Here is a 20,692-nt window from a genome sequence, read left to right on the forward strand (position 1 = left end):
TCGTATAGAAGAATTCAACTGGATCAGACCTTATTCCATCTTTAAGTCTCACAATTCTCTCAGATTTCACATTTGTAGTACAACAACAACAAAACAAAACATTAACGATCTCGCAAGAACAAGCGACTTAATTGAGCAGAACCACACGAAACCTTTATGATGAGGCATTGTTCGATAAACTAATATGGCACCAGACCGATCTGTACACACAGCATTTCATTCTGCACATGCTTTGACATTTTGTCACATGGCAGCGGTTTCAAAAGATGGTGTGAGCTCGAGCATTTTCTGGGTAACGATGCCTTTTGAGTGAATTCATGATCATAAGTCCTGCTTGCTCTTTGTTCTTTTCATCTTCGCTTTGAATCTTGATTTAGCCATAAGCGTCTGCAGTGTGTTTGCGAAATTACCTATTGCCATCAGAACAAGCAATATTCCACAGACGATAACCTGAAAAAGAAAAATCTCAAAGAAAACGCTTCAACTTGGAATCAAAGTGTGAAAAAGTTAGCGAAGAGATCTTGCCTGCCACTCCTGGATCACACCAACAATAGCTGTCCGTAGCAGTAACAAGCCGACAAATGCTTCAAATCCCTGGAGCAAAGAAGTAAGGCAGTACTAGAAAAGCTTCACTTTCTAACTTATTGATTGTGTATATAAATGGTGAATTGACTTATTATATGAACTTGCTTAAACCTACATTTGCTAAAACTTATACTAGTTCATGAGAATATAAATATGTTGGTAGACTTGATGTGAAAAATGAGCTGTTCTACCATTCTAAGGTTAGATTTAAATATACAAATTTAACTTTAAGATCCATTTGGTTCTATTCCTTTATTGGAACTTATATGTCATAGAATCTAAAAAATGGAGCATGAAAATAAGTGTAGAAAAGGTAATCTTTTCTACTATGTTACCTGCAAAATGAAAAGGATGGGGCATAACAGTAGGAGCTGACCTTCAACACCAGCAGTTTCTCCCCATACAACATCCATTCTTTTTGCCTATGAACCAACCAAAACAAATCGCAATTCACAAGTTTCAAGCATGAGAAGAATGAGAAAACCATTCTATATTGTCAAATAATTGCAGTAGAGTGCATCAAATACAAAATCAATGCCGTTTTGAACCATATCAAAGACTTCAGCACTGATCAGTATTGTTTTCAAATTGATCCTTCACTTTTTGTTTATCTTATGTGGAAATATTAACAGTAATATAGTCAAATCCAATCTGTATAGAGGTTAACGTTTTCTTTTAATTTTCAATTACAATTGTTCACTTAGAATGAGATTTAGACTGATTGTGTTAGGCTTAAGAAATGAAAGTGACACACTAACTTAATTGATGCCTTCTTTGTCAAAGTATCCTATTTTGATACTGGAAATAATTAGGGACAACTGAAGCAACTAAGAATGAATCATTTCAAGTGGCATCTGCTTTATGTAGTTCCAATGCTTTTTAGTTCTTTGTATGTTCAAGTTGCCAATCACCAATAATTCAATAAAGCATGTTACAAATGTTTCAGGTTTTGCAAAGAAAAATCACGTCAGCAAAATTTAGAAGATCCAACACTATGTTAATTGGCAAATATGATTTACTAATGATGCCTACTGTAGTAGTGACTAGGTCAGTGCACCTCCAACGAGTACTCCTGTTAAATGATTCATAGTAAATCTGAAAATATTGGTCATTGAGTCAAGGTATACAGACTAAAGAATATCATTTTATAAGATCAATCTCTTTGAATTTAATTCTCACAATTCATGAAATAGGAGCAACATTTGAGTCTGTCACCTTGCCCAATGCAATGCGAGTATATAGCCTTTGCCGTTGATATCTGTTCTGTAACAGCATGGAAACACCTTGCATCATGGCCCACACCAGGAATAGTTGCACTCCTCTCTGAAAGAAACCTATCTGTGCTTATTCAAGAGACACTTTCATCAATTATCCTTGAGAAGATTTATGCTTGTACCTGCTTATAAGCACAATCAGGTTGTCTCTTTATTTCCCATGTGAGACTAATAATAGCCATCAACATGGCACAATAATGATGGTAAATCCACCTGCACAAGCACCCAATGTATAAACATTTAATTTCACTACAAAATTATTATATAAACGCCAAGAGCATATATATGTGCTGTTGAAACATATACATAAATGTATAATATCTGGGAAAGAAGGAAAATTGTGGGGGGGACAGATCAAGTTGAATTCTTTGAGTTAGAGAGGTGGGTGTGTCATAAACACTATTTGAGCTAGTCAATTGGTTGAAAGTTGTACCTAAGTAGAGTGCACTTAAATTTAATAATCTTACACTTCTCCATCATGAGATAGGATAAATTTGTGTTTTTCAATCATGCATTTGTCTTGGTTGGTTGAATGTGATTTGAGTTGTAGCGCATCCATTGGTGCTGTTGTTACATTAATGGCCATTCTAATAGTGCATTATATTTGAGTCGATAGCTACATCATGGTACTGGTGTTGTACTAATGGCTAGCAGTGAGATTGCATAATTTGGTGGCCGTCGCTAACTTGTTGTTAGTTCATTCACTCACATCCATGTTGATGAGAAGTTGCATTGTTAATATTGTGACAACCTAGTTAATTCCACATGGCAAATTGTGAGCTAATGGAAGGGGTTCATATGTTTAAATTAGTGAGCTATGATTAATTTAGGCTCAAGCATTTGAGATCAATGGTTCGGCCACACAAAATTAATGGGTTAATTCTTTTATTTATGATTGTGGCATAGTATTTGGGAAGAGTTAATCCAAAGAATGATAAGCTATTTGGAAAGAGTTGTTATATGATGAAAGAGCTAGCATAAGTCAATGCTCAACTGAATCAACATGAGAAAGAAAATGCACCAATTCTACTACCCAGTACTAACTACACCAAAGGATTCTTCTATCCATCCTCTTACTCATGGTTGCCTCATCAACATATCATGTCCAAACCAATCTACCAACACAAGTGGCTAATAGAAACCTAGATGATCTTCTCTAATGTGTTGAAGACAACATGCTGTATTATGTTATCAATGGTTCCTATGATGCTTCTATAATATCTAGGAGACAGCACACCGGTTTACACCAGCACCAGTTACCTTCAACACCTCTTGCACTGTTAATTAATTAAAATATTCACAAATATTAAGATTCACAAATATTAAGAAGATAAAATAAACGACATTAATATAATATTTCAAGAAGCCAAAATCAACTACTTAAACAAATTTTCATGTGGGAACACAATGTATTTATATGAAAGAATACTTGCAATATGTTTAGTGAAAGTATGCATACTTATTTTGACCAGAAGAAACTGTCACCTAAACAGCTATCAATTACTTCAAATTCAGAAAATATGACTAAGCAATCTGCAACTATTGTCTGTTTTCCTTTATGCGAATTGAGAGGAGCAATAATATTTTTACCAAGGACGAATATCGCTTCCATTTACTCGCAATATGTTCTCCCGCAAGGCTAAAGTTGTGTAGAGATATAACAGCCAAGCCTGAAAGCACATGCATAAACTATAAAATCAGGTATGTCCTATATGATATAGCTCCACTTTAATTGTGGTTACACTATTCAGATACCTGATATAGTTGGACAGGCAAGGGTGGAATGCATTCATCCCAAACCCACGATCGCAAAAAAAGCAAAGTGGATGGAAATACAAGAAATAAGAAGGCGGTTCTGTCCTGGCATAAAGAAAATTAAATCTTTCATTGCACATATCCTGCAATTATAACAGCAAAGTATCTAAACAAATAGTAAGTGCCATAAATCTATGATTGCACTTGTGACGAAGAGCTACTGAGACCAAGTGTCATATACTATGTTTAGAGGTGAAGAGAAGATATTAGAGAGGAGACTAAATAAAGTTCTCGTATTAGTTGAGAGAGAATATACTAGAAAACAGTCTACAATTATCTTTTGTTGTAAAACTCCTAGAAACCTAAGTGTTGCAAAAAAGGACAAGACTAGGATTTCAACAACTTTTAGAGGAGCAAAATACCATGAGACTGAGTTTACAATCATTGTATTCTGGGAGGCTGAGAAGATGCCAGAAGAGACATCTACCCCACTAGAAAAGTTACAAGAGCTGGATAATAACTAATTCAATGTCAAACCATGCACACAAGCTGGATGAAAAATGATGGTGGAAATTAAACCCTGAAGATATTGTGACTCGAGACAATAGGAGAAGAAAAGAAAACTTGAGATGGAGATGACAAAAATAATTGTTATAAATCTATATATTTTCTATTGGATCTATTTCCGAATATGGTGTGATCATTTTAGATAAGTTGCTCTTTTTTTATCAACCACAATTTTTTACTAAGTTAGCATCACTTTAAACTCCGCCCATGATGACCGGTCATGGCCGATCCCAAGCCCAGATAAAGGAGGAGGGTTGCGTTAGGTTGCCAGCCAACGTCAAACTATGACAAATATTCAATGAATGAATCCATTAAACTATTGTGCTAATGCTAAGTTGTTCCCCGGAAGGAACGCATTGTAGGGTCCGACTGTAACGTCTCGGCAAAGACCGCTACATCTCCAGAACTCAGGGTGTAGTGATAAATAGGCAAGAATTCGCGTTACAGGGTCCGACTATAACGTCTCAGCAAGGACCGCTATATCTCCATGAGAACTTGGGTGTAGTGTTAAATAGGCAAGAGTTCTCACACCATAGGTTAGATAAGAATAAATATGATAGGAAAACTAATAATCTAAGATTTGGAACATGGAACATACGAACTCTCATTGGTAAATCAATGGAGGTAGTAGATATGATGATTAGGAGAAAAATTAGTATTTTGTGTGTACAAGAGACAAAATGGACAGGCGAAAAGGCAAAGATGATAGAGAACTCGGGTTTTAAGTTATGGTACACTGGAAAGAGTAAAACAAAAAATGGAGTGGGTATTATTGTAGATAGTTTGTTAAAGGATGAAGTTGTAGGAGTAGTTAGAAAAGGGGATAGAATTATAGCCCTTAAGATAATAGTGGCGAAAGAAACTATGACCATAATTAGCGTATATGCACCACAAGTAGGATTAGATAAAGCTACCAAATCAAGGTTTTGGGAGGACTTAGATGAAATATTACAAAATATTCCACCAAATGAAATGATTTTAATAGGAGGATCTAAATGGGCATGTTGGAGGGAAAAATGAGGAATATGAGAGAGTACATGGGAGTTATGGGTTTGGAACGAGGAATGAGGAAGAGAAACTATATTAGATTTTGCGATAGCATATGACCTTATATTAGCTAATACATTTTTTAAGAAAAGAGAAGAACACTTAGTCACATTCAAAAGTGGGAATAATAAATCGCAAATTGACTTTCTTATGGTTAGGAAGAAGGATAGAAAGATTTGTAAAAATTGCAAAGTCATCCCTGGAGAAAGCTTAACTACCCAACATAGGGTAGTAGTATACACCTCAAACATAGTATCAATAGAAAGAAAATATATACAATTCCTAGAATTAAGTGGTGGAAGTTAAAGGATGGGAAACAAAATATATTTAAGGAGAAGGTAGAAGTACAAGCATTAGGTGAAATATACGATGACTCTAATACAACATGGGATAAGATGATATCAAAGTTGAAAATAGTAGCTAAGAGTGTACTCGGTAAGTCAAAGGAACATGCACCACTAAGTAAAGAATCTTGGTGGTGGAATGAGAAAGTACAAGAGAAAGTGAAGGCAAAACGAATAACTTATAAGGAATTATATATTTGTAAGAACGAGAAAAACTTAAAAAAATATACAATAGCCAAGAAAGAAGCTAAGAAAGTAGTGAGTGAAGCAAAGAATGAAACTTTTGAACGGTTATATCAAAAATTGGATACAAAAGAAGGGGAAAGAGACATTTATAGAATAGTTAAAGTGAGAGAAAGGAAAACAAGAGATCTTAGCCAAATAAAATGTATTAAAGATGAATGTAATAGGATATTAGTAAACGATGGAGAAATAAAAGAACGGTGGAAGAGGTATTTTCATCAACTTTTTAATGAAGGTTTAGGTGATCAACTTAACTTAGGTAATTTAATTAGGTCAAATGAGCATAGAAATTTTAATTTTTATCGTAGAATTCAAACTTCAGAAGTAAAACAAACTTTAAATGAGATGCACAATGGAAAAGCAGTTGGACCAGATGATATTCCGATAGAGGTATGGAAGTGCTTAGGGAAACAAGGTATTGAATGACTTACAAAATTATTTAACATGATATTGAAAACGAAATAAATGTCTGATCAATGGAGGATAAGTACTCTAGTTCCCTTATATAAGAGAAAGGGAGACATACAAAATTGTGCAAACTATAGGGGTATTAAACTAATGAGTCATACTATGAAACTTTTGGAAAAAGTAATAGAAAAAAAATTAAGGAAGGAGACCACCGTGGCAGAAAATCAAATTGGGTTCATGCCTGGAAGGTCGACAATAGAAACTAATTGAAAAGTATCTGGAGCAGAAATAATTACACATGATATTCATCGACCTAGAAAAGTTTATGATAGAGTCCCATAAAAAATTATATAGAAGATTTTTAAAAAGTAGGGTATTAACATAATGTATATTGAACTAATTAAGAAAATATATGAGGATATAGTGACAAATAAAGACTCGGAGCGGATTAACCAAAGCGTTTCCAATAAGGATAGGTTATATTAGCTTTAAGTCGCTATCTTTTTATACTAATCATGAAAGAATTTGTAGGATCGAAAAGAATTTAGATATCTCTATAATGACATGATATTGTCCACTTTGAGACTGAAGGAGAAAATGCTAAGCTAGAATCTTGGAAAACACTAGAAGGAAAAGGTTTTAAGCTTAGTAGATTAAAGACAGAATATATGAAATTTAAGTTTAGCAATATTAGAAGTAATGAAACAATTGTTAAGGTAGGAGAGGACGAGTTGCTCGGAACCATGAGATTTAAATATTTAGGATCATTTTTACAAAATGATGGAGGGATTGAGAGATATGTCTTACATAGAATACAAGCATGATGGATGAAATGGAGGGGAGCGTCGAGTGTTCTATGTGACCGTAAAGTACCTATTAAACTTAAAGGTAAGTTCTATAAAACCGCAGTTAGACCTGCTATGTTATATGGAGCTGAATGATGAGCAGAAGATGAGAGTTGCAGAGATGAGGATGTTAAGGTGGATGTGTGGACATACGAAGATGGACAAAATAAGAAATGAGAGCATTAGAGAGAAAGTCGGAGTTGCATCTATTGAGGAAAAACTCCAAGAGACACGTTTAAGATGGTACGAACATGTAGTTAGACGACCAATAAATGCTCCAGTTAGGTGATGTGAAACTATGATAAACATGCATATCAAACGAGGAAGAGGAAGGCCAAAAAAGACTTGATTAGCAACAATAAAACAAGATAAAATTTATTTAAATATAGATAATGATATAATAGGAGATAGAACTCAATGGCGTAAAAGAATTCATACAGTCGACCCCACCGAGTGGGAAAAGGCTTGGTTGTTGTTGTTGTTGTAACATCACTTTAGGTTGACTCACAGCTAGGCCTAGAATTTTGGACTTGTGCCCTACAACTAAATGTCGCTGAACAGGAATGGTTGGGTGGAGGTATCTTCAACAGCACTGAGCTTGTATGTACACATGCTCAAGGCACATTGTCCTTGGCAAGGCCATAGATGAGCACCTAAATCTCACCATGGGTGGGTAGAAGCCACAATGTGTTACATAAGATCATGGGGGTGGTGTATGGGTCAAGAAGATTCAGCGATCCTAAAGGTTAAAGTGGCACCATTAATCCACAGCAAGGGACTACACTGTCTGCCTGAACATCTCGTCACCATTCCTCTTAGGCTCCATAGTCATAGTACTCATCCTTGCACCCACAGTGAAGATCAATGAAGAAAAGGCCTAGTAAATTTGGCATGCAACATATTTTTGTGAATTGAGAAGCTAATGAGTCCCACACTATAAATTAGGGAACTAGTTAGTAATAACTTCAAGTAGACGATGTTGCATGTAACAACAACAATGTTGTGGTTAAACAAGAAGGGTAATGATGGACTTCAATCTAGATTTATACTGCTCGAGCAAATATAATCTGAGGAAGAAGCACATGTGACATACTATGAGGGAGGAGCATTGAAGACCGGAAGAAATGATGGCCAGTTTGTCACATCATGATGACAGGGGTGAATGAGCAACAAAAATAAAATTAGGATATTATAGAAAGAAGAATGAAGGGAGTAAGAGATATTAGGATTTTGCAGCAAGATGAATGATTGAGAGGATGTCAATACATCACATGTAGCCTTATTTGTCTGAGAGAAGCAACAAGATTGTTGAAGAAAATCTCAGCTCTAAAAGAGGATATGCTCTGATACCATGTTGAGAGGGAAAATATTGTGGTGTTAAAATTATAATTGCACTATATGAGCAGAAGATTTAGACATAACGTCCAAAACTAGATGTTCCACATAGACTAAAATATAACACATTAATATAACAAACTTTACTGATCCCCATTTCACTGATTTCTGACTTCCAACTGCCTTTGGTAGATTATGGTCATTTTTTCAAGACATGCAGATGAATCAAATTTCTACCTTACCAAAATTTCCAAGAATGAGCACCTTATTTTTCTTGGAAAGGCACTGAGGAGGGAAAGCTTAGTGCATCCACTAACATAGGACCTTGGCTCCTTAAATTTCTAGTACCTTTAAAATACTGATCTTGCCTAAGGTTAAACCGAAAGAACAGTCTGATTAAAATGTCTACAACATTATGAAGACAACTTATTGGCAAAAATAAGTAAAAAAATAAGAGCTTACCCTATAGCTATTATACTCCTCCTTCACTTTCAGCTGCACATCCTTCCTTGTTGCTCGTACATTGAGAGGGCCAAGAAAACTCTTCAAGAACAGACCTGAATGCACAAATGATAGAACCTAAACCCCTCCATGCTTAACATTAAAAGAAAGTAAAACCCGAATCTTTTCATCCATAGTTCACCATGAGCTTTGCTGGGAAGTAGCGATGCGATGTCACCATCGACGATAAGACATCTTGCCCTGCACAACTCTTCATCAACCTACAACAAAAGAAAATCCCAAACGACCGAGATTCGAACTCAGCCAGCAAAATCGAGATCCAGAGGAGACAAAAAGGGGGGTAGAAGCGTCCAACCTTCTCAGCGATCTTGGGATCGATGCATCCTCCGCCGCCAGGACCACACTTCTTCTTGGCGACGGAGTCGAGCGACGCCTGGATCCTCCGAAGGTCGGATTCGAGGGCCAGGGTGCGCTGGCGCAGGGATTGCTCCTCGTTCCCGGTCCTGGAAATGAGGGCGGCGGCAGCGTCCTGGAGCTCTCGGGCAGCCTCCGCCAGCCGCGCCGCCTCCTCCACGAGCGCGTTGTGATCCACCATCCCTCCCCTCGAATCGCTGTTGCAGTTGCAGCGATTCCCCACGATCAATTGCCCCCGTGTATTTGCGGGCATTCCCCGTTATATTATTTTTATCACTAGACTTGTTTTATTTATTTATTTAAAAAAGAAAATACAAATTTATAAATCAGTTTGCTACATAATTTTTTAACATAAGATTGTATTCAACGTAATGAACATAGGAATGTATTTATATGTATATTCAAATAATTTTTGGCATATATGAAATTAAAGCCTTCACTATATAACATAATTTCTATGAATGGTAGCCCCGAGGCTACGTGGGATGATATAAGAAACGGGACATAAGTGAAGACAAGTGTCCTGATCATGACTAAGAAATTTTCATGGGACCAATCAATTAAATTAGTTAAATGGTAAGAGTTGGATTAATAAAAAAAAATTATAGAAAGAGAGAGATTTCTGTTTTGTTCGTTCACTGTGAAATTATTCATGCCAGTGAAATGATCCATGCATGTGAAATTGTGACATTGTGGTAAAAGATGATTTGTTCGTTTTAACGTTTTTATCAATTCATTTCTAGGTCAATATGGAAGAGGTAAATCATAGGAATTACTAGTCCAGACAATGACTAATACATAAAGGAGGGCAGGAACCTGGCTACTAGTTAAGATTTGACCTCAAATCTCATTGTGACAATATCTCATGCACTAGCCACTAGTCCATCTCGAGGGAACGATCCATGCATGTGAAATGATTTATGCCTGAGTGGTCGGGGCACCTAAAATTATTCTATGTGCCTTAATTTATTTTTTTATTTTTTAAAAATTATTATTTTCTTAAATCTTATATCATACCGTGAGATTTTTTTTTAATTTGAATAATACAACTCACCTCTAAAATTTAAAGAGGTAAAATCTAATTGATCTAATTTTGAAATCATAAAAAATAAAAAAAAAAATTATTATACACTCTAAATATATATCTGTGAGCATCTAAATTTTTTTTTTATTATTTTTTTTATTTTTAGTTTGTATTAATTTAATCTGAATTTAAGATAAAATTTAATTCCTGAAACTTATAAAAAAAACCATTAATCTCGGACGAAACTGCAGGTAACATAATCGTGTGTGTATATATAATAGAATTGCACAAATATTAATTCTAAACCATTTACTAACAGATATATATCAAAGTTTGCATTGTATTACAATGCAAAATATTAATTTTAGGAGTCAAAACTACAATCTATAAAAATATTTTGCTCATATCTAAGCGAGCTGATCTATGGTCCGTTGTCATTCCAAAGCATGCATTGATTAATCATCGTTTTCACAGTACGGCCATTTCCTCGTCCGGCGGCGGCGTCGTCTCCATGCCCCAGCCGGAGTACGCATCCAGAGAGTAGAGGAGAATCACCAGGACGATGCAGCAGCAGAGCATGGCGACGGGCCCGAACACCCACAGGAACAGAGGGAACGAGACGTAGAAAGCCCTCAATCCGAGCGACCAGAAGAGGCTTCCCCTGTCCAACGCTCTCGCCACGTACTCCGCCGCGCACCGGTGGCTCTTTACAGGTACGTTCACCAGCAGGCTGGCGTGGCTGTAGAACCGGATCGACTGCACGTTGAGCAGGAAGGCGAGCAAGAAGCAGAGGAGGATAGCGAAGAGCTTGACGGAGTAGAGGTCGCCCACCAAGTGGTGGTTCCTTGCGGTGTAGGCGCCACACCCGGTCATCATCGCGGCGATGAGCGAGCTCAGGGCAATGGCCGTCGACGCCAGCACCGTCGACGCCATGATGCTGTTCCGCAGCGTCTGCACCGCCAGCACGCCGTTCTTAGCCGGATCCTGAAAAGAAAACAGAGTCGGTCTAATTAGCATTTTAGCGAACGTGTTGCTTGCATGCATGAAGCCCTGAAGGAGATGTCGCATGCCTCCATCATGGTCTTCATCCAGATGCGGCGGTTGATGGTGTTGATGCCGATGACGGTGGTGGTGGGGTGGGTGGTGATCCGGCGGAGAAGCCATGCGTGGTAGGACGCCATGGAGAAGAGGCCCAAGGGGACGAGTACAAGGTCGAGTGTGTGTTCCTCCATGGCGATCGATGTGGAGCGCAGGGCATGGTAATTGATTAACAGGGAACGGGAAAGGGGGAGTGATAGAGATTGAGAGAGAGAGAGAGAGATGTGCGAAGAGAACGCCAAGTGTTCGAGTGACGCTGAGGCGGCGAGAGGTGCACACTTCGCGAGGCTAAAGCACGTCAATCGTTCAAACTCAATTTTGGAAGCCAATTTGAGAAAATAGTAAAAGTAAGTGTTCAAGAATAATTTAAGAAAATATTAAAAATTTAGAACGAAATAAATTTTTTTCTTTAAGTTATTATTATTATTATTATTAATTGACACGAGTTATATAACTTACGCCCATTAATTCTAAGAATACATCATAAAAAAATTTCATCAATCATGAAAAAAAAATCAAGAAATGTTTATAGCAAACAATCCATTAATCTAGCGATGTTAAGTCAATCATCCAATTAAAAAAAATTTATCTATTTATTCGCTGAAGATTAGATGGTTAAGATCCTCTGGTCCACTTTTTGTGAACCAGAAGATGATCCACAATGTAATTATGGTCGAATCATGACTACGATTCAATCATAATTAATTGCGATCCCTTCCTAAGTTTATCTTCCCACCTAGATTATAATTTAAGTTGAGATAGACCATTGGAGGCCACCTGCAATGGGCGAGTGGCCGGGCTATCAGGGACAGCCTCTGAGCGACCTCCGATCGCTCATCCCAATCCAAATTATAATCTGGATAGGAAAGTGAACCCTGAGAGGGATCACAATCAATTGTATTGTAGATCATCCTCTTCTCTAATCCAAAAAAAATATCCTCTTCTCTAGTCCAAAAAAATGGATCAAAAGATTCGGTCTGAAGATTAAACTCAATCCTTATATGTCTAAAAACTAAGAAAATATTATATCGCTGCACCAAGATAAATTGACCACCTATTAAAAAAAATTTATCCATTAATTTACCGAATATGAGACTCAATCCTTATACGTCTGAGAAACTGAAAAAGCACTCTATCACTCCATTAAGATACATTAATTATTAAAATAAATCAAAAAGTACACGAACAATCTAACATTCTTAAATTAATCATCCATTAAATTTATTAAAATTTAATTCTTTAGGAAAAATTGAAACATACTGTTGCACCATTGTCCGGGGCAATGTACACTTCATAGGTGGGTCCAAGAATAAATTAACACGCGGATTTGTTGAAGTGTCTAGGTTAAGGGCCCATCCCATACAGATCAACAAATTAAATAAATCAACTGACGATATAGTAAGAACGATTAAAATTTAGATATGTGAATCCTGTATATGTAATATAAAAAGGTTAAAGGTGGTCTAAGAAACAAAGTTAATCTACGGGTGTAAAGAAAAACTAGTCCTTTTTTTCAATAAGCCACGCCAGAATACATAATCTTATCCTATTTTTATAAACAACTATTTTCATAACTCAAACCCATGACCTCCAAGTCACAAAACAGCTTACAACTTTACCATTGCAGAAGCTGAGAACTAAATGACAAAAAATCAACGTGATTTGAGAAAGCAATCGAGTAAGTTTACAACTGCAGAAGCTGGAGTAAGATTTCATCTTGTTGGTATGGTACGCATTGAGTGTGAGACAACAGTCTTTTACAAACAATTTTATAGACACGACAACAGACTACAAAAAAGGGCTCAAGCCTTGGACTAGTGAATTTTCCACTAACAGTTTGGTTTTACAGTTTTATGAAACATTGCAGAAAAGTACTTTTCTGTGCATTGGAATATCATGTCTTCTAAATAGATCTTTGTCAGTGACTTTATGTACATAGTCACTATGCAATTGACCTGAAGAAAGATCAGAACTCCATACCATTGTTCAACTGGACGGAGAAGACCGGCCTGTCAACCGAGCTTAGTGGGATTTCTGCTCTAATAACTACACCAGTCTTTCCAACACTTCCATTCCACTTGGATCTCCCAAACTGCAAGTTTTAGGGAAATTAGGTCAAACTGACCGCCTTTGGTGACAAATTGGTCAGCACACAATAAATTCAACTTAAGATGGGAAAAGAGTACAGCTGCTGTATCTGCCTCAGAGTATTTTAAGAACTGTCACAGAGAGCTAAGGAACTTACAGCAACAGATGCAAAAGCAGATGGGTGCGTTGTAAGAGAATAACCACAACTTAAACTAAGTCGCTCCTCTAGAGAATGGGTGAGCTCAGTTTGCAGTCCCGGATTGTTTCCACCAAAAGTTGGGCATAAACTGCAAGTTAGAAAAGACTGAATGAAAATCAGAAAGAAAAAAAATTATATGAGTATTTAGATAAATTCATAATCAAGTATCTTAATTTGAACAAACAGACAACGACAACTAGTCACGCAAAAAGAAAAATAGAAAGTTGGTACACATGCAAACGTCAAGCAACAGCTTGGTAACACAATCTCATCTCTCACTTCGGGATAGGTGAAGAATCAGAGCAACCAGGCTAAGGCTTCTGAAATTCTGAACTAGATGTACTTTCAGCATGCAAACACAATCAACAATGGATATAATGCAGCGGTTGACTATAACCAAAAGAGGGTTATTAATACGAACTGGAAATCCATATATTAAACTCCTAAAAAAACATACAGTTTAGGTCTAATACATTAATATGAACTGGAAATCCATTTCTATCAAAAAGTATCAGGAAAATAGTGGAAAGAGATGGCCAAAAGCATGCACTATATATGCTATAAAAAAACCTAAAGGGTTGATCAAGTAGAAGCAATTGTAAAACCTGAGTTGAATGGTTGGACGTAGAATTAGACCAGATCTCTTCCAAGCTAAATCTTGTACAAACCCAAGTGAAAACGATTTATCAGGCCACTGCACCATTGGTGTGATGCGGGTTCCACTTTTGTTCTGTATAAAAAAAAAACACTAATTTGTTCAGTGTAGTAATAACACAAGGCATCAGAAGCATTTGCTTATTACATGAAAGACAGTAGTAAAGTCAACCTATGGTACAACCTTTCATGGTTGAACACATTAGGTTCAATTATTCAATTTCTAATTTACATCTAGCAATTAACTTATCTATATTGTTTCCTTTCACTTATTATTTGATGCAGTATAGTGAATTATGATCAATCTGACAAGAAAAGAACCAACAGTTGAAGGGCACATCAGGTTATGAAAAAGTCATCTAGTAGATAAATGACATGGATGGGCACCATAGAACTACAAATCATAGAACTCTAGTGGCATAGAACTGATAAATCAAAGGACATGCAAATTACTATGGCAAAAGCTCACCTACTCAAACTATTTATAAAGTATAACAGTATTAAGAAAAACAACAGTTTCTATGTAGGAAATCTTCTATGATTTAAAAAAGAAGCTTGAATCATGAGGTTCACCTTGCGAGAGAAGCTGAATCTTGTTTCTCCTGGATAATGACCTTGAGCCTGAAGCAGCCCACCAAGAACAGGAAGAAAAGCACTAGTCGTCAGGCCCTCACCAGCCACATATGTCAGTTGACCATTTGGGAATTGCAAATCCATGAATGTCTAGACACAATGGCAAATAAAGAAATTAAACAAAGAACATCCACAGTTCAACAGTCTGAATGAAATGCCAACTGAGTTTATGACTAAATGTTTCAAGACGTTCAAACATAAAAAGGGAAGATACCACCATGGAAAATGCACAGAATTGCGAAGTATCGATCTTAAGTTATTAATACCACAAACATAGTAGTATAGTTGGAATAAAATACTTGCACCTGTTACAATGAGAGCATTACAATAATTCTAATCATGTTTCAGGCCATAGGATAACATAACCCTATGGCCTACATGAGCCAAGTTAACTATGGTCTGGGCAAGAATTGATGATAAACATTGTCCAACCATTCCAACTTAGTAGAATTACTTGAATCAAACTAGTGAACCGAGTCAGATGAGTTCAATCAAGAATTTGTACAAATTTCCAGAAGGGAAAATATGTGTTATAGCATGCAGTACAATTTGGTTTACCTTTTATATTATTAGTTTTTTTTTGTGTTCTTGATGGGGTCTAAAATAATTAAAAAGAAAAAAAAAATAAGGGAAACGAGATTTTCCTGAAGATGCAGTTTCTCAGTTATGCTTGTGGATTGAGCCCATAATGACCTTATACTTCTATAACTATCATTTAGAAATACAATAGTCAATAATAATAATATTAATAAGTGATCACTTGAAATGAACTGCATGTGCAACTAGGCTCGCTACCAAAACAAGGGATGCACTTTTATATTTACACATCTAATTGCATTGAAAAAAAAAAACAGAGGATACGGTATGTGTGTATCCTTTGTTTTTATCATCTAAGCTATGTTGCTTTGACTAAATTGCCCTTTGTTTTTATCATCTAAACTATGGTTGCTTTGACAAATTGTCAAATCTTTCAATTTACAATATATTTTCAAGATGGTCATAGCATAGTGAAATGGGCAAACTAGATGTATGCCAACAATTTGATATATAAGAAGAGATAATTTCAAATAACTTAATTGGAAAATTTGTGTAAAAGATCTCTGCTAAATGTCATGACAAGAGCATACAATAGGTTCATCTAGTTCTTCATGCATATAATAGACATTAGCATGGGTGATAGATAAGGAATGCAATGTATGTTTCATGTTAACTGAACTATGAGTGCACCGTAAGAATATTAAGATTTAGGTCAGACGGATATTTATGAGACATATCTACGTCATAAGGATCTTTATGAGACATTTCTGCATCTATGTGTATCAGTATTCACCGCTAAAAAAACATATTTACCTTAGTAATCATTTGAAATACCTGAATGGCTTTTACTTTTGATGCTTTTTATAAATTAAACTTCCATAGCTAGCACATCTATAATCAATTGGTTTAATTATTAGACTAAAGCACTTGTACAAGGAAATCAAAGTGAGATAAAAAAATATGTTAAGTAGGAAAAACACAAAACACAAAAAGGGTGAAGGCAGGATAGAGGAGTACAAACTTACACAAGTAAATGGATATAGACAGATCATCGACATCATTAACCATCGCCTATGCTTTGACCATAGAGCTGGACAAACGGAATGAATTCCATTCTGTAGATATGGAAATGTAAGTGTCTCTAACACAATGGGCCATAAAAGGGTTGAGCTTCATGGATATAAAAAATCAAGTAATTTAAGCTTTCATGGTTAAATATCAGAGATTGCAATGGCAGTCTATGTGCACAATCCAAGAGATGAACAATCAATAGGAAATTGGAATCTGAATTAAGAAAGTAAATAGCACTTAGTATATATTTGATTCAGTATAAAATAGAAGATATATGAACCTTGTTTTTTTTATTCCTTGGTAAGAACTTAGGAATGTGCAAGTCAGATAATAGGAAATAATGGGGGGGGGGGGGGGGTTTTGTATACAAATGAGACACAAAGTATCACCGAAGTTTCAGTTTCATACCTAAAAAAGTGAAATGAGAGAATAGGAGGAGGTCGTGTGAAAGTGAGCTATGGGAAACCAAAGAGGTAGGAGGTCGTGTGAAGGAAGAGAGAGAGGAGAAAGCTATTGGAGGAGGAGGGACAGGTGGTAGATGACAGATTAGAAGAGAACGAGAGAAAGACATAGGAAGTGGGGAAAAAGAAACAAGAGGGTTTGCCAAAGTTGTCTATATTTCTACTCAAATAATATGGTCAATCAATATGGACAGTACTTCAACTAACTGATCATGAAAACAGTTAAGGCTTAAGTCCTCAAATATGATTAAGTTATTATCAACAAAGGCAATATAATATTTTTTCAAAGAAAAGCATGGATCACGAATATCAAACTTCTTATTGCTTGAGCAAATATAATGCTATCCCAATTTTCTATTATTGTCATTCATTCATTTTCTTCCCTTTTCTTTTCATCTTTCATTGAGAACCTTCAAAGTTTCTTCAGCTTTTCTTTCTCAAAATGAATCTATTAATAGAAAGTATATCACTAATTGTAGTAAGATGATTCAGACATCTATTTATAGGGACAATTTGTCATTTCAACACTTATGCCAAATCAATAGAATATTATATCTTTTCTCATCTTATTTTAGAGTAATGGATAGTACATCTTGTCTTATCTATCATAGACCCAGTTTCTAGTTATCCAGAATGAAAGATTATTGAATCCCATGAGTAGGGTCACCCTTCGTACCCATATATACTATCTTCCCACTGCAAAATTGCAAATCATTAAGCGTCTTCCCGATTGGAGATCACAACTCATGCCTGAGAAATAGCACCTCCTTGATATGTACATTGTACATGACTGACCTAGCCACATGACAAAAAGGAGAACGTAATCATCCACCCCCCTCTCTAATTTCTTCTTTATTGGCATTAACAAAATGGCAGAAACAGTTTAATCCAAATTCCAGATTAGGTGATTCCTACTGATTTTTTATTATCAAACTGATATGGGATTGCACACAACTGATTTTTTGGCATCTCCTATTTCTTGCTTTTGGCCAGGCTTAGTCTCAATGGTCAATTTGGATTACATAGAAAATATTTTAAAATCATGAAGTAAAGTAGAAGATGATTAAAAAATAAAGTTGGACCTGGCATGAATAATTTGCAGAAAAAAATACTACCATTGAATTTTCAAAAAGTTTTACCTTCCGATCATAACCATACCACAGCAAGTGCTGCTTTGATAAATGAACAGGCAAAAGAAATGTTGTATCCCGAACAACAAGTAGTGGTCCAAGCTGGATAAGAAAAGGAGGTGAACTATCATTCCTTGAAGAAGAACCGCTGCGTGATGCCTCCACTCTCCAAAGATCTCCCCTTGCCACCAATGAACTTTCAATTTCATTGGTCCTACTATTGTACATTGATGTAATATTAATGATCCCCTGCATGGAAGTTACAAACCAACATTATCCTCTAAGAAATGCATCAATCAATGATGACACCGGAGAAGCAAAAAGTCTCTAGATCTTATGTAAATATTACTAACTACATAGCTTTGAAAAAGTACAGAATGAGACTCGATTCATATGTTAATACAAATGTATGGGAGTAATATAATAACTATAAGGGAAAACTTTGCAAACGGGAAATGAATTAATCCACATCGGCAATAAATAGAATGGTACACAAACAAAATTATGCAAATACTGGCTAATTTAAAGCTAAACATATAATTCAGCAAGCATTTACTTAGTTAAAGGTGAGAATAAAATTCAGAAAATATTAGAACTGCTTCAATATTTTCATGTTTATGAATGAGTAACATTACACTGAAAAACATAAATTTTGTCATTTGTTAATGCAGCATGAACTATTAGATATTGATGAGAGGAAGCATGAGAAATAGGTACTCAAAAAGTAGAAGAGCAATATATTGACCTTCCATAACCAAATTAGGTAAAGATCTTCAAATTATAGATATGCAGGCTGAGTTGAGTGACTATCATATTTTGGTAAAGCTTATCTAACCTTTTACACAAGGGCTAATAAGCATGGAATCTTTTCTAAGATCAAATATACAATACAAAGATACCTAATATCCATCAGGTCACTCAATTTACCAAACTATCAGATGCATTCAAAATCGGGAACAAACAATTAAGACAAAAAAAATTAGAAGTACAACAATCTTAAGAAGTGTCTTATTCCCCACCTGAGGCTTTCTGAAGCATCTAGAAGTACTCAAATCAAACTCAAGTCTGTCCTCATCTTCCGAATCATCAACTCCTTCCGTTGCTGCCAGCGGCTCCAAAAATCCCCCACCGCCAAACTGTTCTGCAGTCAATCCGATCTCCTCGTAACCAGAAGCAGATGCAGAAGCACTGCTGCATCGCATCTCCACGGCCTCGTCCCTCCTCCTAGCACTATCAAGATCCAACCTTAGCTGAGCCGCCCGTCTCTCATCCTCCTCATGCCAAAAGGGCACAGGTAGATTCCGGAAGAACTGCTGCACAACCCCGTTGATACCGTCGCCCAACTCAGCGCCGGCCTGGCCGAGGCGGTTGCCGATGGCGAGGATGGCTGATACGCCATCCGCGGCGACGGCCGAGGGCGAGATTACAGGGTCGGTTTTGCCGGGGGGAGGCCAGGGAAAGGCAGGGGGAGCGATATGAGACTGGAGGAGGCCATTGAAACCCTGGGCAAGGCGATCCGCGAGGTCAAGGCCATGGCGCTGCACCTCCTCCCACGCCTCGAACGATCTCTCCACGGACATGAGCTGAGGCCTTCGATCCTTTTGCTCCTACAATTTCAGGCCGAGGAAGCGACCGGATCTGCGTAGATTTTTAGGGTTTGGAACGGGACGGATCGTAGCGACGTAGTGAGGATCGTGTCCAACGACGGGGAAGGAACTCGATAACGCGACCAGTAATTAAAACGATCGACGAGAAGCCGCCAGAAATATCGAATGACCGACTCGACCCTTTAGGCTTTGCAGGGGTGACGTTATGACCATGACTACGGAACTCTTTCCATTTTGCCCCTTTTTTATTGTCAAAATGCTCCAATTTATCTTTATTTGCAAAATATACACTAATCTATCGAATTTTGTGAAAAAAAATTCAAAGCCTTGGGAAATTTTATAATCAGGGCACTTTTATATATATATATATAATATATATATATATATATTTAATCATCACACGGATATTTTTTTATTATCATAAAAAAAACGTACATTTTATTTTTTAAAATTATTATTATTTTTTATACTACTGCCTATATTTAATCATCACACGGATATTTTTTTATTATCATAAAAAAACGTACATTTTATTTTTTAAAATTATTATTATTATTTATACTATCGTAGGCAGTATAACATCATAACTGCTAAATAATTATAGTAATTTATAACAGATAATTATAATTTTATAATTATTATAAAATATAAAAATAATATATTTATTTTACAGTAGTTATGATTTATAACAGTTATAATATGATTATGACATGTATTGGTTGATGTTAACCTACATAAATTCATGTTACCAATGAAATGTTCATATTACATGAGTTAAGAATGGTGGTTACTATAATATAATATCAATGTTCCATAGTCATTGTCCCCGGGGTCATGATGTTGTGATAAGATATTCAAATTATTATTCAGATATTTATGGTTTAAACCCCAACTATGATGTATTTGTAGAA

At 36.2% G+C, this 20,692-nt stretch overlaps 3 protein-coding genes across 3 annotated transcripts; all 3 read right to left on the reverse strand.

Moving 5' to 3' along the window:
* On the reverse strand, positions 1-9,522 carry LOC122016379 (transmembrane protein 120 homolog). The gene is made up of 10 exons (XM_042573658.1): positions 9,221-9,522; positions 9,047-9,125; positions 8,866-8,960; positions 3,615-3,719; positions 3,450-3,529; positions 1,982-2,072; positions 1,801-1,908; positions 921-1,007; positions 526-594; positions 1-450 (listed from the first exon to the last, which is right to left on the reverse strand). The coding sequence occupies exons 1-10, from the start codon at positions 9,458-9,460 to the stop codon at positions 322-324; spliced, it is 1,083 nt and encodes a 360-aa protein (XP_042429592.1). The 5' UTR covers positions 9,461-9,522; the 3' UTR covers positions 1-321.
* A 1,075-nt stretch (positions 9,523-10,597) lies between these two features.
* Positions 10,598-11,275, reverse strand: LOC122017647. Its single transcript, XM_042575313.1, has one exon. It carries the CDS (start codon positions 11,234-11,236, stop codon positions 10,772-10,774), a length of 465 nt encoding a protein of 154 aa, XP_042431247.1. The 5' UTR covers positions 11,237-11,275; the 3' UTR covers positions 10,598-10,771.
* Positions 11,276-13,101: 1,826 nt separating this feature from the next.
* On the reverse strand, positions 13,102-19,967 carry LOC122016380. The gene is made up of 7 exons (XM_042573660.1): positions 19,194-19,967; positions 18,184-18,423; positions 16,538-16,627; positions 14,916-15,065; positions 14,294-14,418; positions 13,647-13,776; positions 13,102-13,493 (listed from the first exon to the last, which is right to left on the reverse strand). Exons 1-7 carry the CDS (start codon positions 19,752-19,754, stop codon positions 13,368-13,370), a joined length of 1,422 nt encoding a protein of 473 aa, XP_042429594.1. The 5' UTR covers positions 19,755-19,967; the 3' UTR covers positions 13,102-13,367.
* Between the last annotated feature and the right edge of the window lie 725 nt (positions 19,968-20,692).

This window comes from Zingiber officinale, chromosome 8B (genome assembly GCF_018446385.1).
Source record: "Zingiber officinale cultivar Zhangliang chromosome 8B, Zo_v1.1, whole genome shotgun sequence".
NCBI lineage: Eukaryota > Viridiplantae > Streptophyta > Magnoliopsida > Zingiberales > Zingiberaceae > Zingiber > Zingiber officinale.